Below are 16,819 nucleotides of genomic sequence, written 5' to 3'. Positions count from 1 at the left end.
GGGAGACTGAAGGAGTGGAGTTAAAACTGGAGAAGTCTCCAGGGAGACCTTCCAGGACCTAAAGGGGCTCCAGGAGAGCTGGAGAGGGACCTGGGACAAGGGATGGAGGGACAGGACACAGGGAACTGCCAGAGGGCAGGGCTGGATGGGATATTGGGAAGGAATTGTTCCCTGTGAGGGTGGGCAGGCCCTGGCACAGGGTGCCCAGAGCAGCTGTGGCTGTCCCTGGATCCCTGGCAGTGCCCAGGCTGGACAGGGCTTGCAGGAATAGTGGAAGGTGTCCCTGCCATGGCAGGGGTGGGAATGGATGGGCTTTGAGATCCCTTCCAACCCAAACCATTCTGTGATGATCTGACCCCCAGACCAGGGCTGCAGTTTGAGTCACAGTTTTCTATTTCCTGTACTGTAGGCTCAGATGGAAAAGTGACTCCACAGCTGGTGTGCACAGAGCCAGAGCCTCTCTCTCCAGGCAGCAGTGCCACCTAGCCTCCAGCACAGCCTGCAGGCATGTGGCAGAGCCACTGCTGCTGTTGCAGCTGCTCGTGCCAGGCAGCAGCAGCAGCCCCTGTGGCAGTGAACTGAGCTTTCAGCCCAGGACAGTGCAGCACAGCCCATCCCAAATGTCCTGCAGTGCAAGAGCAAGGCTGCAAGAGGCATCTTCTCATCCGAGCTAATTTATTCCCAAGCATTTACATCTCCAGAGCTCAGCCCAGTGTTTCTGGGATCAGCCCTCAGCCACTGGGTGCCCTGAGTGTGGCAGCGTGTCCTGGCTGGGCTGGGGACAGGGGACAGTGGCTCCAGGGGTCTCTGAGGGTTCACAGTTTGGCTGCTGGGTCACCTGCAAACCTGGCACCTCTGGGGAGTCACTGGGTCCCTGCCACACAGACAAAGGCACCACCTTTGCTCTCCTAGTCAAAAGGTGACCTGCTAGGGACAGACCCTGCAGCTGGGACATCAGGAGGACATATTCCAAGGTCACAGAACACCGGTGACAGCAGCAGGAGATCCAAGAGCTCCAGCCTGAAGCTGAGGCAGAAGTTTGAGCTGAGGCAGTCCTGGTGTAGCACCAAGATGTACTGGAGACATCCCACCGTCAGGCAGTGCAGTTCCTCTTACATTCCCCTTCTTACTCCTCCATTTTCCTGAGGACTCTTTATTTTCCAAGGTCTTTCTAGATGGTTCCACTCCTATGCCTTGTGTTACCTCTCTCTTGTTAGAGAGGAGCTCTGCCAAACACTCCAGGTGTGTCTGGCCAGCACCAGCCTGTTACTGAGAGCACAGCACCAGCCAGGACCTGCTAGAAGTGCCCAGGTCCACAGCATCACTCCCATCTGAGCAAGGCAGCAGCAAATCTCTTGTGTCCATCTGGGATTCCAGGGGAGGCTGCTGGACTGGGCTGTTTTTAGCCAGGGGTGACAAAGCACAGGAGGAGATGCTGCCACCAGCAGATAAATCCCCCACTTTTTAGACAGGGGTGACAAAGCACAGGAGGAGATGCTGCCACCAGCAGATAAAAACAAAAGACCCAAAAAAACAAGGTCTGGCTGTGGCATCTGCCCCTCCTCAGTCCTTTTTGCATTTTCCCCATTCCCTGAAGCTCCCCCAGGGCCTGGATGAACACAGACATGGGCACACACATCCCTCAGCTTTCAGTGTGAGTCTTGACCCTCCTGCGCTCCTGATCCGACGCCCTCGGTCCTCCCGGGCCGTGCCAGGAGCTCAGGAGCTTTCCTTGCCCCAGTTCTCATCCCTGAGGTGGGCACCAAGGATCTCCCTGCAGTCACCCAGGCCATGGGGACCCCGGGTCCCCTCGCTGTGGCCAGGGCCCCTCACACGTCCACGACGCAGTCGGGCGCGTTGGTCCGGATGGCGTCCGAGATCATCCTGGCTCCCGACTGCCCAATGCGGTTCCCCTGCAGGCTGGGGGAGAGAGAGCCCAGGCTGGGGCATGAGGCAGAGCAGGACCTTGCTGGGGACAGGAGATGCTGCCCAGCTTTGCAGCAGCATCCTGCAGCACCTGTGCCTGCCCCTCTCCATGCAGGACCCTGCTCAAGGGCACTCTGGTTTGAGAGCCCTGAGGCAGCCAACGAAGAGCTGGAGACAGCCCTGGACAGCTGCGGGGGCTGAGCCACCTCTCCCCTGGTTTTGGAGAGTATTTGTCTTTTGAGGTGGTTGTGTGGCCCAGAGGCATCCCTGGAGGGGAGCTGAGGGGTCTGGAGCTGTGTGGGGTGGTGGCTCTCATGCGGAAGGAGCACGGGATGGCCCTGCCCTGTGGGGCGGCCAGAGTGGGCAGTGCTGGCAGTCAGAAGGTCCCTGGGTGGTTCCCATGGTCTCCCCCATCCCTGCCTTTCCCACCCACTGCAGCAGCCACTCACTTGACATAGGTGAGGCCGTGGTTGCCCTTCAGGGCCGTGGCGATGCAGATGGCTCCGTCCATGCCCAGGGAGTTTTCCTGCAGGCTGCGGGAGGCAGGAGGGTCAGACAGCAGCGGCACGCGTGGCCACCAGGAGGGAGTGCGTGCACTGTGCCACCAGCTCGGGGTCTGCCCTTCCGAGAGCCGCTGGCTCGGCCGTGCCCCCGCTGTTCCCAAAGGGAATGTCTGCCCAGGCTCTTCCTGGGGCGGGGTACTCACTTGAGCCAGCGGAGGCTGCGGTTGACCTTGAGCGCGTTGGCCACGGCCTTGGCCCCCGCCGGGCCCAGGGAGTTTCCCCGCAGGCTGCAAACAAGGGAGCAGTGAGGAAGGACAAACGGGAGGAGGGGGAGAAGTGACCGCACCCAGAGAAGCCGGGGACAGCTCTGGGAGATCGCCATGCAAGGGCAGGAGCAGTGCTGAGCCAAGGGCCAGGCTCTCAGACGCCCCAGGGACAGTGGCACAGCCCTGGGCGCTTGGTGGCCCCATGGAGCACTTACTCCAGGATCTGCAGGCTCTTGTTGACCATCAAGGCTCCTGCCAGGGCTTGGGCACCGGCTGCACCAACTGAAGCCACTTGCAGGCTGCAAGGGAACGGGGACCCTTCAGCACTTGTCCTGAGGTGGCCACGGGGTGTTAATTAGGGTAATTGGGCTGTGACACCAGGGCCCTGCTGCAGCCTGGATACTCACTGGAGATCTGCCAGGGTGGTGTTGACCTTCAGTGCAGCGGAGAGCGCGGCCATTCCCTCGTCTCCGATGGCGTTCTCCTGCAGGCTGTGACAGAAGGGCTGTGTGTGCCCGTGGCCTGGCAACCAGGGCAGGGACAGGACCAGCACAGGGCTCAGCATTCCCAAATGGCTCGGGAGAGCTCCTGGGCCACAAGGCATTTAGAGCATCCCCAGCCAGGGACACACAATGGGGACACAGCAGATTTGCAGGGCCTAAAGGGACTCCAGGAGAGCTGCAGAGGGACTTGGGACAAGGGTTTGCAGAGATGTGGCTGAATGAATATTGTCCCAAAGGGAGAAAGATAAACACAGAGAGAAGTTCCTCACAGCTGGAGGAGGGACCAAAGCTGCTTTCAGCATCTCAGAGCACTTGAAACCACCAGGCACAAGGACAAGGGTTTACAGCACAGGAAACAGGGAATGTCTTCCCACTGCAAGAGGGCAGGGATGGATGGGATATTGGGAAGAATGAGGTGGGCAGGCCCTGGCACAGGTTGCCCAGAGCAGCTGTGGCTGTCCCTGGATCCCTGGCAGTGCCCAAGGCCAGGCTGGACAGGGCTTGGAGCAGCCTGGGACAGTGGGAGGTGTCCCGGCCCATGGCAGGGGGTGGGATGGGCTTTAAGGGCCCTACCAGGAGGGCCCAGGACCCATCCACCCGTGTCCCCACTTACTCGAGGCTGGCCAGGCTGCTGTTGGACTGCAGTGCTTGTGCCAGGGCCGTGGCTGCTCTGGCCTGGATGAAGTTCCACTGCAAGCTGCAAACAGCAGAAAATGAGAGGTGGAGCCTTGGGCTGTGAGCATGCCCCAATCCAGCCAGCTCCACACCCATCCAGGGATGTGCAAGACCCCGTGGGTGCATCCAGGATGACACAGCACACCTCCCTTGGCGGGTGGCCCAGGGTGCCACTGTCCCAGCCCAGGAGCAGTGTCCCTGCCCATGCCCAAGCAAGGGCCTCCAAGGCAGGCAGGCCCAGGGACACTCACTGCAGGGACCTGAGTGCCCGGTTCTCTCCCAGGGCCAAGGCGATGGCCTTGCCCCCGTCGTCGTGCAGCAGGTTGGCCGCCAGGCTGCAGGGACAGAGGACTCGAGTCACATGGGAAAGGCTGAGGACAGCTCCAGGGGCAGCACAGGGTGGTCTGGGTGCCCTCCTGGGGCCCATGGGACTTACTCCAGCTTCCTGAGGGTGCTGTTGCTGCGCAGGGCACGGGCGATGGCAGGGCCCCCCTCCTTGCTGATGGAGTTCTCCCGGAGGCTGGGGAAAGACACGGGGCTGGGGAGAGCAGCCAAGGCAGGGCTGGGTCAGCTGCTCCCCCAGCCCACCTTCCCCTCCTGCTCTGGGGCTGAGGCCATCGCCTGAATAGAGCAGTTTGTGTGAGACCACCCCCATCAGCTCCTGCAGCTCCATTCCCTGTGTTTCCTGTGGGCTCAACATGGCTTTTTGCCAGCTTCCCATCCCTGCTGCCATCCTGTCATTCCAAGATGTGGCTGAATGAATATTGTCCCAAAGGGAGAAAGATAAACACAGAGAGAAGTTCCTCACAGCTGGAGGAGGGACCAAAGCTGCTTTCAGCATCTCACAGCTGGAAACAACCAGGCACAAGCCCAGGCTGCAGAAAAGCTCCCAGGTCCCAGCACAGCTTTTGGCCAGGGTGGCTGCAGGGACTGTCACTCACTTGAGGCTGAGGAGTCCCCTGTTGGAGCAGAGAGCTGCTGTCAGCGCCGTGACCCCTGCGCTGCTGATGGAGTTGCTCTGGAGACTGAGACAAACGGGGAAGGCGTGAGGATGGGCCAGTGCTGGCATCACAGCTGGGCTGCAGGGTCATGTCTGGGTGGAAAGTGCCCATTTCACTGAGAAAAGGGCATCTCCCAGCCACAGGGAATGGGGAGCCACGGCAGAAGGACCAGCCCTGGGAGCATCCAGGGTGGGATCAGCCATTCCTGCTGACCACAGCAGCACCAGCCCCAGCAAGCAGGGGGAACAGGGTCTGCCAGCACTTTGGGGCAGCCTTGTCCCCATCTGTCTGTCACCATGGCTGCTGGCTCAGCTGGGCATGTGGCTCCCATGGGTCTGGGATCCTTGTCACAGGGACAGAACCAGGGCATAGCCACTCATCAGCAGGAGCCATCAGCCATCCTCTCCAGGGCTGTTCCATGGGGAGTGAAGGTGGCACCATTCCAGCCTGACTCTGCCAGGCCCCATCCCATTACCTCCCTCTGCAGCCAATTCCCATCACTTTTGAGAGAGAGAACACCCAAAGCTACTGATTTCCTCCTAGCCAGAATAAAAAGTCATCACTGGGTTTTAGGATTAATTCTGTCAGTGTCCCTTGTCAGCCCAGCCTGGCTGCTGCTGGAGCTGCCACATTGTGCTCCAGCCTGCACACCCAGGGAATGTGCAGTGGGACAGACATGGGGAGGGGCTGAGGGCTTGAGGGGTGGCAGATTTTGCTGCAAGGAGGAGGCTGGGCTCTGTTGGAGTCCAGGCATGGAGGGGGAACTTACTCAAGGCTTTGCAGGCTGTGGTTCACCCTCAGAGCTTCAGCCAGGGCAATGGAGCCGTTGTCTCCCACGGAGTTGCTTGAGAGTCTGAGACAGAAGAGGAAGCTTGGAACTGCCAGCAAGGGATTCTCCTCCCCCAGGCCCTTCCTGCTGCAGCCACCAGCACGAACTCGCTGCCACCTCATTTCCCACCCACGTACACCTCTGTTCTCATGGCTGCTTTGAGCTGGAATAGCTTTTAATGTCTCCTTAGGGCCTGGAGCCCTGCCGCTTCCCTCTGCCAGAGGCGAGAGAGCTTCTCCTTTCTTTATGCGGCTCCCTGCATCCCTGGAGGTGCAGAGAGCATCCCCACGGGGCTGCTCCGAGGGCCCTGCTCTCCGTGTGCACCAAGCGCTCTGGGCAGAGCCAGCAGGGTCCCTCTGCCGGCACACGGGCCTGCCCCTTCCCTGCCACTCCTGCCCACAGATCCCAGGAGATGTGGCGCTGGCACTGCCACCCCTCCACCTCATGGCGTGCTCACATCAGCTCTCTCAGGCTGCAGTTCTGCTTCAGCGCCTCCGCGATTTTCCGGGCGCCCTGGGCTCCGATGGCGTTCTTCTGCAGGCTGCAAAAGTCAGGAAGGCACCTGTGAATGGCAGTGCCACGTCCCCATCGGTGGCACCCACCCTGCTGGGTGGCCGGAGGGGGGACACCACGTCTGGGTCACTCACTGCAGGGTCTCCAGCCTGTGGTTGGTCAGCAGGGCCTCGGCCAGGAAGGCGGCCCCGTCCTCCTTGATGGAGTTGTGCTGGAGGCTGTGGGACACAGGAGGGAAGCCAGGCATGGATGCTCCCACAGCAAGGCCAGGGGCTGTGCAGGGCTGCAGGGCAGTGGCCACCTGCCCTGGGGTTTACTTGCCCTTGTCCCTGCCTTGAGAAAGGTGTCTGGCCCCCAAGCATCCCTGACCAGGAGTCTCCTTCCCTCCTCTCCCATGGGATATTCCTTCTTCCACCCAACAGCACCTGGGAGCTCCCATGCACAGAAAGCACCTCGACCTGGACCACAGCCCCAGCCCCTCCCTTCACTGCCCCAAAAGGCAGGAGAATCCCGAATTCCTGGCCCAGGGCTGCTCCAGTCCCTGGGTCTGTGCCAGCTCCAGTCATGTATTCCCAGGCTGTCCCCATGTGCTGCCCCTTGGAGCTTGGGAAAACCCCAGTGGGACAGAAGAGGGCTGGAAGGGGGCCTGCCCTGGGGATCTGCTCAGGAGATGCTCCAGAGGCTGAGACTTACTTCAGGGAGAGCAGGATTTGGTTTTTTTTCAGGGCATCAGCCAGGGCTTTGGCTCCGGTGGGGCCGATGGAGTTGCTCCGCAGGCTGGGGTGGGACAGGCAGGAAAGCCAAGGTTAGCAAAGCCAGACTGGCACAGGCCCAGTTCAAGCCAGGTGCCTCACATGGCACTGCTGAGGTGGGACTTCAGGCCAGCAGCTCGTGGTGGTGGCTTTAGGGGCTGGAGACCCTTCCCAGGCAGGTGAGGCTGGGTGGGATCCAGCCCCGCCATGGGCAGGGAATGGTTCCCAGTGGGAATGTGGGCACCACAGGAGCTGGGCAAGGGGGACACACACAAACACTTACTCCAGCACCATCAGGCTCCTGTTCACCAGCAGCGACCTGGCCAGAGCTTTGGCTCCCTTGTTGCTGATCTGATTTTCTGCCAAGCTGCCCAGAAAAAGGAAAATTGGGTATTTTTCCAGAGGAGAAAGAGACTGGCACAGACCCTGGCATGTCCCAGGACACAGCTGGGATGGGTGAGCAGAGAAGAGCCATGGGGAGCATTTGGTTCATGGTACAACCAAAGTGATGGATGTTCTCCTGGGGTGGACACCAGGGAAGGACTGCAAGGACACCGTTGCTTGACATAGAATTCATTTGTGTCCCTTAAAGGAGCTCAGATGGCAGCATGGGGAACTCTGTGCAGCCTTGAGGAAGAGGAGGAGGTGGGAAAAGTGGGAACCCATCTGTCTGGGATGAGGCACCTCCCTGCATGGGGGTCAGGAGCCTGTCCCCTCCCTGTAGCAGGTGCTCCCTGCAGAGCCTCGAGTGTCCAGCGATCTGCTGTGACCTTGGGAAGTGGTTTGTTAGGATAACTCATGGATTTACTGATATTTTTCAGGAACAGTGAGGAGGCAGCAGTTCCAGGAAGACTGGGCAAGACAACCTTGGGGTAAGGTCACTGTGCTCGGGTGCAGGGGATCGTGTGGGACTGTCCTTGTCATTAGGCACCCTGCGGAGCCAGTGGGAGACACATTCCTGGGGGATCCTCACCCTGGTTTTGCGGTGCCCCCAGCTCCATGTTGCATCCCCAGGACATCCCATCCACCCTGGGCCAGGTCCTACCTGAGCCTCTGGATCTGGCAGTCCTTCCCACTCAGCACACTGCCCAGCAGCTCCATCACATCGTCCTTAAACTGGTTATTGTCTAACCTGCAGGAGACACGAGGAAGGAGCAAGGGCAAGGGTTTGGAGAACAAAGTGGAGAAAGGATGATCCTCCCATAACATCTGCCTGTCCCAGGTGGAGAAGCTCAAGGACAGAAGTGGAACTGACCCAGTGCCACCCCCAGGGCAGCTCTCTGCAGGTGGACAACATTTGGTGAACCCATGTCTCCGTTGAGACCTGGGATTGTGAGTCACAGGGGAGAGAGAACTCATTGCAGCCTCCCATACTTAGAGGGGACTTAGAACAGGGAACAGGTTTAAACTAAAAGAGGAGAGATATAGATTAGAATTCAGGATTAAATTCTTCCCTGTGAGGGTGAGCAGGCCCTGGCACAGGGTGCCCAGAGCAGCTGTGGCTGCCCCTGGATCCCTGGAAGTGTCCAAGGCCAGGTTGGATGGGGCTTGGAGCAGCCTGGGATGGTGGAAGGTGTCCCTGCCATGGCAGGGGGTGGGACTGATGGGCTGTAAGCTCCCTTCCAACCCAAACCAATCTGTGATTCCAAAGTCACAGCCTGGCATCTCTCCTCACTCCTCCCAGTGCAACCCCACCAGGACTCACCTGAGGCTGTGGCAGAAGAGGAGCTGGGAGAGCAGGCTCTTACAGACATTGTAGGTGAGGCAGTTGGAGAGGTTTGTCTCCTCCAGGCAGACGTCAGAGACCTGCAGGAGATAAGCCAGGGCAGAGCAGTTCATGGGGGTGAGCATCCCGGCCAGGGTGCCGCTCCTCATGGCCTCCTCCACGGCCCTGGCGGTGTCCGTGTGCTGCAGCTCGTGCAGGCAGCGCATGGCGTTGACGGCGTGCGAGGAGACGACGTGCTCGGCGCTCAGGCAGCCCTGCAGGACGCCGATGGCCTGGCTCCTGAACCCGCCGTGCTCGTCCTTCACCAGCAGCCACCCCGAGAGCAGCCTGTTCACCTGCGGGGACAGGAGCCCCGAGAGGAAGCGGATGAAGATGTCCAGCTGCCTGTCCTCGGCCTGCAGCGCCCTCTGAACGGCGCTCCTGAAGTGGTTGAGGAAGCCCAGCTTGGGCCAGGACACGCCGCTCTCCGTGAAGAGGTCGAAGATGGCCCGCTTGGCCGCCGTGTAGTAATAAAGAGCTGCCAGGAACTCCTGGATGGTTAAGTGGGAGAAGTAGTAGGCTGTGGAGGCCTGCATGTCCTCCTTGAGCAGGAGGCGGGTGCAGAGGCAGCTGTGCAGCAGGGAGAGGTCGATGCCGTAGGCCTTCATGTCCTGCTCGTAGAACACGTGCTTCCTCCGGAGCAGCCCGTAGAAGGCCAGCCTGCCCAGGCTGCCCAGCAGCTTCTTGCTGGTGTTCACAGCCTGCTCAATCCTGAGGGCTTCTCTCGGCTTTTCCAGCCAGTCACCACTCAGGGCCATTTTAAAATAATAGGAGTAGATTTCTGACAGGGTCCTGGGGACCACGGTTTCTTCTTGGGATTGATCGCTGCTGTGTTTCAGGAAATAAGCGATTGAGGAGCCAGAAATCCAGCAAAACCCAGGAATGGTGCACAGGACCTGGAGCGACCTGTTAGCACTGATGTGCTGCAGGACTTGGCTGGACAGATCTCTGTTGTCCAGGAACATCTGGTCCAAGAAGTCCTTCATCTCTGCAGCCCCAAACCCTCGGATTTCCGTCATGCGGTCCACCAGCCCGCTGGGGATCTGCCCGGCCGCCGCCGGCCGCGACGTGACCCACACAGAGGCCTCCTGCAGCAGGTTTCCCCTTATGATGTTGGTGATCAGGTTGTCCACTTGGATCTCCTTTTTGGGATCGGTGCAAACCACCGCGTTGGAAAAATCCAAGGGGGTCTTGAACTCATCCAGGCCGTCGAGGATGAGCAGGGTGCGGGCGGCCCCGGCCGCGGTGCAGCCGGGCTCGGTGATGTGGGGGCAGGCCGAGCAGAGGAGGCGCTCGGCAGAGAGCTTCTCGTAGGTGTTGAGCTCCCGGAAGGTGAGGGGCAGCACAAACAGGATGTCCCTGTTGATCTCCCCCTTTGCCCAGCTGCAGACAAACAGCTTCACCAGAGTGCTCTTGCCAATGCCGGCCACGCCGATGGTGACAGAGACCCGAGGGGGGATGCTGACTTTGGAGAGAGGCAGGAACAGCTTCTCCAGGGGGATGCTCTTGGATACACTTGGCAGACCTTTGGTGGTCTCAACCTGCAGGATGTCGTGCTCCTTCTGCTGGATGTCGGTCAGGCCTTCCACCAGCAGCAGGTTGGTGAGGCGCTGCAGGGCTCCTGTCTCCAGGCCATTCCCACATGAGCTCTGGAGGCTCTCCAGGTGCTTCTGCACCATGGGTTCTGCACAGAGAAATGAAACAGGGCTGAGGAGGAAGAGGAGGAAGCATGAAGGCAAATGACAGAAGCTGCTTCACTTTTCTGCCATGCCCATGCAGAGGGAAATCTCATGGAGTTCCCACGTCCTGGTGGGAAGGATGGCAGGGCTCAGAGGGCACCCATAGGCCTAAAGGGCCCTGGTCAGCCGCACAGTCAGTCCAGGAGCCCATTTAAGCTCAGCCCTGGGCCTTCAGCCTCAGTTAAGCTGTGTTGTAGGAGCTGTTGTATGTGCATTGCTCTGCCCTTGCCTGGTGGCCACCGGACTGTGTCTGAACCTGGTTTCCCTTGCTGGGCCTCATCCTGACCTCTTGACTGACTTCCCACCTTGACTTCATTCCTGCCTCACTGCCGTGGACTCTCTGATGAGCTGGACTCTTGGCTGAACCTGGTGGCCACCTCTGGACCTGTGCTGCTCACCTGGCTCAGGTATCACAGTGAAATTAAACCCCCAGTAAAGGCTGGACAGGCAGGGGATGATGGTGTGAGAGATTCAGGGCAGACGCCAGCCAAGGCTGGAGCCTTCCAGCCAGGAGGGAAAGCAGGGAAAGCTCTCCTGGCAAGGGTTGCAGAGAGAGCCCAAAGTTGGGGCAGCCACCAGCGCATGGGGTCAGGGTCAGATGTGCTTTTCCTGTTCCCAGCCTGGAACTGGGACTGGCTGCTGTCATCTGGACATTGAGGCCATTAAAAACTCCTCAGCTGCCCAGAGAGATGTGCAGAGGGCAGTGAGGGGGCTGCAGGAAGGTCCCTCAGACCTGGCAGAGAGCCCTTGTCACCCCTGTCTGTGTCCTTCCCCAGCAGAGTCCCTGAGATGGCACCATCATTGCACAGGTGCTCCCAGCAGAGCTGCCAGCACCCCCAGCCCTGTGCACACCTCAGGGTGCTCCAGCAAGCACCAGGCCATGAGTGCAGCCCCCCTGGCCTGCTGCCCGCCACGGACAGCGGTGTGGATGGAGCTGGAGCTGCGAGCTGGAGGTCTCCACGAAGCTCTGCAGGGACTGGGAGGTGTGGCTGCCCTTGCCAGCCAGGACATCCAGCACAGCCCTCACCTGCTCGGGCAGGGGGCTCGCTACCTGAGCCTGGGCAGCCTCCTGGGCCATCAGCAGCTCCAGCCTGTGCAGGGGGAGGTGATGTCCTGCAGGAACTGTGGGGAGATGGCCTCACCAGCTGCCTGCCATACCGGTCATCCACACCCCTGCGGGACAGGACACAGGGACAGCTGGGTCCTGGGCCAGCCCTGGGAACGTGGGTGACAGGAAAGGCAGCAGTGCAGAATTGCCTCTGACGCTGAAGGGAGCAGGGGTGAGCTGGAGCCCCCCAGAGTGCCCTGCCCAAGCCCTCTTTGTGATGATGCCATCCCAAAGCCCTAGGAGCGGCTGGGTCAGGGCAGCAGCTATGAAACTGGAGCCAAAGAGACTGAAGAACACAATCATGACATGGTGTTTTCTCCTGGGATCCAAACCCATGCAGAGAAAAAAGTGTGAGCAAGATCATTTCCCCACAGAGCCAGCCCTTCCCCCGTGCCAGCGCAGCCCTGCCTTGGATCTGCTCACACCTTGGTGTCCCACCTCATCCCATTTCTGAGCCCAGAACTCCCCAGGGTGACAGATGTGCCCAAGCACCACTCACCTTCCATCAGAGGCCTCCCGTGACATGGGTGGTCCCTGGGTGAGGAGCGCTGTGGTGGCAGCAGTGTCCCATGGGCCACCCCGTGTCCCCTGGCCAGCTCACAGCCCCACCCGGGGCTCCTCAGCCCCTCTCCGTGTCCCTGCTGGAGGAAGAGGAGAAGCATCAGGCGCAGTGTGGGAGGGAGCCTGCTCTGAGCTGCTGTGCTGGCTGTGGTTGAGCCAGGGGCTCCCTGCTGGCTGAGTCCCCTCCAGTGGCAGGGGCACAGCGGGGCCCTCCAGCCTGGCCCGGGTGCCACACGCTGGGTGCCTTCACCACCTACAGCACGACCTTCCTCAAGCACAGAGGTGCACGAAGTGCCCTGACAGTGCCCCTGTGCCCTCTGATCTGGGGAGCACCCCAGTGTCACCACTGTCACCAGGGCTGGGAGCTGCTTGCACGTTCTCCTCTGTCTTGTGAAGGAAGCTGTGGGGCAGCAGGCAGAGTGATGAAGGGCCTGCTTTGGTTTCAAACCCACCTTGGCCCCATCCAGAGCCTCTGTCAGGGCTTGCTGAGCGGGGCCAGCACCACATCCTGTTGCAGAGCTCTGAGGATGCTCTGAATCATCACCCAGAGAAGGAGCAGCTACCTGCTCCCTCCCCCTCGGCTGCTGCCAAACCACGCTGAGGGCTTGGTGTTTATTTTTAAGTGTATCTGCTCAGAGTCCTGTTGTTCTTCAAGCAGAGGCAGAGAGGGAAATATCTCCATGCCTGAGAGTGCTCCCAGCCCCACCTGTGCTAGGGGCACTGTGCTGTGGCCTCTCCACCAGCCCCAAAGTCATCTCCAGGCACTGGCCATGTCCAGGTGGGGACTCCTGAGCCCCAGGGGATGTCTGATCACAGGAGCAGTGCACACACAGTGAATCAAGGCCTGTGGCCTGGCGTCTTTCCTCCCTTCCACGTGCCCTCCAGGGTGTTCTGGAGCCATGTGAACATGGATCAGAGGCTCTGCAGTGGGGTCCCTCCCCACAGACTGCCTTGCCATTGTCAGTCCCACCCCTGAGGGGATGAGGGCACTGTGGTGGCTCTGATGCAGCCTCACCCACAGGTAACACTCCTTTCCTTGGTCAAGCCTCTTCTGGGGACAAAGCACAGATGCAGCTGGACCAGCAAAACCTGGCAGAGTTTCTGGTCCATGGTGCAAGGCCAGGTGCTTGGAGCTTCTTCTGTTCCTCCTGCCCCCCGGGGGTCCATGCTGGGCTTGTTCCTCCCACCAGCAGCACAAGACTGCAGGAGGGACCTGACAGTGTCCCCAGGGCTGGGTCCCTCACAGACCTGGATCTCCCACAGAGACAAGTGGCATGTCCCACAGAGCAGAGGAAGTGACAGAAGGTGACAAAGCACCAGCCCAGCCACACCTGCCCCGGTGGTTCCTGACGAGCCCTTGCAGGGCTGGGAGGTGCTGTTGGAGCAGGGTCTGAGCCCACTGCCTTTCCGTTCAGGATGGAATCCTGGGCTGAGCCCTGGTGCCAGTGGTGCCAGAGGTGCAGGAGCCCCGGGCAGTGGTGGTGATCCCACAGCAAAGCCCTTTTCTCCATGCTGGGAGCAGCAGCAGCTCTTACTCATCACCCCCCAGGCAGTGGCCTGGTCAATGAAGACATCATCAATTAAAGGAGCTCGGTGAGCAATTCACAGCAAAATGTTCACCCTTTGATGTGCTCTTGTCTCTAACTGGCCTGGAAAGTTCAATTAAGTCCTTGCAGTCCCCAGGTCTGTCTCTGGTCCTTGCTGCACAGCCGGGATGAAAGGGGCTTTGCTGCAGGGGTTCCCTCTGAAACGGGGCCCTTTGATGGGGAAACCTGCTCCAGCACCAGCCAGGCTTTGATGCTTCCTCTGGTGCTCCTTCAAAAACCAGCAGCTCGAGCAGAGGCATCTCACCGGGAGAATAAAGCAGCAGAAGGAATAATGCAGGGAGAGGCTGTGATTTTTTTCTGGTTCCAGTAGCTTCAGGTGCAGCTCTAGGAGCACACGGGGCTGCTGGAGGCTGTGTCCTGAGGGCGGGAGGGAGTCACCAGCTCTCACAAGAGCTGTCTGAAGGGTGAGGGACAGCCAAAGCCAAGCTCCATAACCCCTACAGACACCCAGGTGTGTCCAGGATGGGACCCAGCTCATTCCAGGGCTGCTGGCCATGAGGTGTCCGTCCTGCACATCCTGGGGGTGCAGCTTTGCCGGGCCAGGATCCAGCAGGGACAATGTCCCACTGGCAGCAGAGGAGCAGGGATGCAGGTTTGTGCCTGCCCTGCCCTGCCAGTGTCCCCAGGGAAACTGGGATAAGGGGCAGGAGGGTGAGAGGCTGCCCAGCCAAACTGGGGAATGGCACCTGCAAGCCCCAGGGAGGGAAATGGGGATTTTCTTGGCAAGAATTTAGCATTAACACTTTTTTTTTTGCTTAGTGAAGTCCAAAGGTCCAGCCCAGGAGAAAATCGTTTCCTCTAAGGATGCTTAGAAAACACTGATGTGTTCTTGCAGCAGCTCCAATCCCACTATCCCTATGAACCACCATCCCCACGTCCCACCTGAGTGTCCCTGCCCAAACCCATCAGTGCTGGGAGCCACAAGGACTGTGCTGGCAGGTCCCCACCACGTGCACAGCCAGCCCTCTCCCAAAGAGCTGCTGTGGTTTCACTGTGTTCAGCCTGTTCCAGGATCCCTGACACCAAGCCCAGAGGACGCAGGCCTGGATGAGCTGCTCCTGCTCATCTCTGCCTCTAATTATGTACAGCCTCTAATTATGTAGGTGCAGTGTCACCCCTGGCAGTCCAACAGGACCAGAGCAGTGTTCAGGGAATCTGGGATGGAGGGACACTCCTGAGGTGGCCACAGCAGGAAGCTGTCTGCATTCAACAGGCATTTATTTACTGCCTCCAGACCTTCCTCCTGCCCCAGACAGATCCACCACGCCGTGCCTCAGGAACCTGTTGAGCACCTGGGGCAGCACCAGGACTGCATCATGTTGGAAATCTGTCTTTGTCCCCCTGCAGGGCTCGTGGGCAGATTCAGCAGCAGCGTGGTCTCCCTCTCAGGGGAGAGGGTGGTTGGCACCTCGAGTGGGACTTTCCAGCTCCCAGCAGAGCCCTGGGGACCCGACCTGCTGCCGGGCTGGGGGTGGGCTGAGGTTACACAGGCACCAAAGGGCTGGGCAAGAGCTCCTGGATGGCTGCAGGCACCCACAGATGGAAAACATGGGAAATGGACTGATCTGCAGTATTTAGATAAGGTTAAAAGCTTTTCACATGAACTAAAAATGGCATGGTCCCGCAGCAGCTGCAGGAGGCGGGAGGTGCCCGCTCCATGCCCCAGGCACACCAAACCTCAGCCTGGGCTCCCCGGCCATGTGCCGGCACCGAGGGCTTTCCCCGTGCAGCCGATCCCCAGAGCTCTGCGGGCTGGGCTCCGGGCCCCGGGAGCGCCGAGCTCAGCCCCGGCCAGCGCCGCCCTCCCTGCCCCGGGCACGGCCCCGCTCCGGGCTGGGCTGGGCTGAGCTGGGCCGGGCCGGGCCGGGCTGGGCTGAGCTGGGCCGGGCTGGGCTGAGCTGGGCCGAGCCGGGCTGGGCTGGGCTGGGCCGGGCTGGGCTGCGCTAGGTTGGGCTGAGCCGGGCTGGGCTGGGCTGGGCTGGGCTGAGCCGAGCCGGGCTGGGCTGCGCTCCTCTCCTCCCGGCTCTGGGCTCCTTCCCCCGCTCACCTGAGGCGCTTTCAGGTATTTCTCCTGCCACGTGTCCACCCTGAACTGATCCCACCTCGGAGGTCAGCGAGCTGGAAATGAAAACATTTCCTAGGGCAGCAGCTCCAGCTGAGCTGAGTGAATCCCGGAGCCAGGATGCAGGCTGCCACCTTTTGGCAGAATGGAAGAGACTTCACATCGTTAATTTCTGCTAGTTAAACGATGCAATAAAATACCTTCGGCATTATTACTCAGTTATGAGGCTTGCAGACTGGCAAGTAACTCAGTTATCTAAGTTTACGTATGACTTAAATTTTTGGGTCTGGATTTAATGCCAGCAAAATTGATTGCCAAATCAAATCTATTTTATGTAAAATTTAATCTCTTCCAGGTTTGAGTTTTGGTTTTTTTGTTTCCTTGAGCCCCAACCCCTATAAGAGGGCCCAGACACAGAAGAGGTTAAATACGAGGTGAGGGGACATGAAGGGCCCCTGGGCCGGATGCCAGCAGTGCCAATCCCAAATCTCACCAGAAAAAAAGGAATAATCAGTCTAGGGGTGATTCCAAACAGCTACAAATGAAGCTAATTTTGGAGAGGAGGTTCCTTGCAGGGCACTGCTGCACCTCACAAGCTGCAGAACGAAGGCTGATGCATTTCCTCAGCTGGCCGTGCCCCAAGGATGCTTTACCACAGCTGTGCAAATAGCTGATTGAAAAGCAGATGTTCCAGCAAACAGCTCCTGCCCTTCCCACCCAGGGACCTCAGGATATCAGCAGGAAAACTGGGCAAGAGCTGCTGCCAGCCTGTCCCTGTGCCCCCCACAGCCCCAGGGCAGATGTGGTACCCAGCCAGCCTTTCTGGGCTTGCAGAGCACCCCAAAGAGCAGCTGCAAGTTCTCCAGAAGGAAATTTTTGTGCAACATGAGCATCCCAAGTGGGAGGTGTCCCCTGGCTCCCAACAGTGCCTGTCTGGCTTTGGATAACTCTTCCATGTGGTGGCCAAACCCTGAGTGAGGGTGAGACCCCAGGGATGACAGCAGCCAGC

General features: G+C 59.7%; 1 protein-coding gene across 1 annotated transcript; it reads right to left on the bottom strand.

Moving 5' to 3' along the window:
* Positions 1–1,544: 1,544 nt before the first annotated feature.
* On the bottom strand, positions 1,545–16,766 carry NLRC3 (NLR family CARD domain containing 3). Its single transcript, XM_041462593.1, is given in 19 exon segments — positions 1,545–1,920; positions 2,376–2,459; positions 2,633–2,716; positions 2,911–2,994; positions 3,103–3,186; positions 3,812–3,895; positions 4,125–4,208; positions 4,310–4,393; positions 4,815–4,898; positions 5,644–5,727; positions 6,161–6,244; positions 6,351–6,434; positions 6,910–6,993; positions 7,252–7,335; positions 8,014–8,100; positions 8,674–10,417; positions 11,394–11,573; positions 11,576–11,609; positions 16,728–16,766. Coding segments are annotated over 19 exon segments (3,267 nt in total). The 3' UTR covers positions 1,545–1,829.
* Between the last annotated feature and the right edge of the window lie 53 nt (positions 16,767–16,819).

The sequence above is a fragment of the Pyrgilauda ruficollis genome, unplaced genomic scaffold (assembly GCF_017590135.1).
Source record: "Pyrgilauda ruficollis isolate IOZ18807 unplaced genomic scaffold, ASM1759013v1 scaffold16, whole genome shotgun sequence".
NCBI lineage: Eukaryota > Metazoa > Chordata > Aves > Passeriformes > Passeridae > Pyrgilauda > Pyrgilauda ruficollis.
Note: the sequence above shows the minus strand (reverse complement) of the source record. Positions and strands in the feature narration are given on the sequence as shown.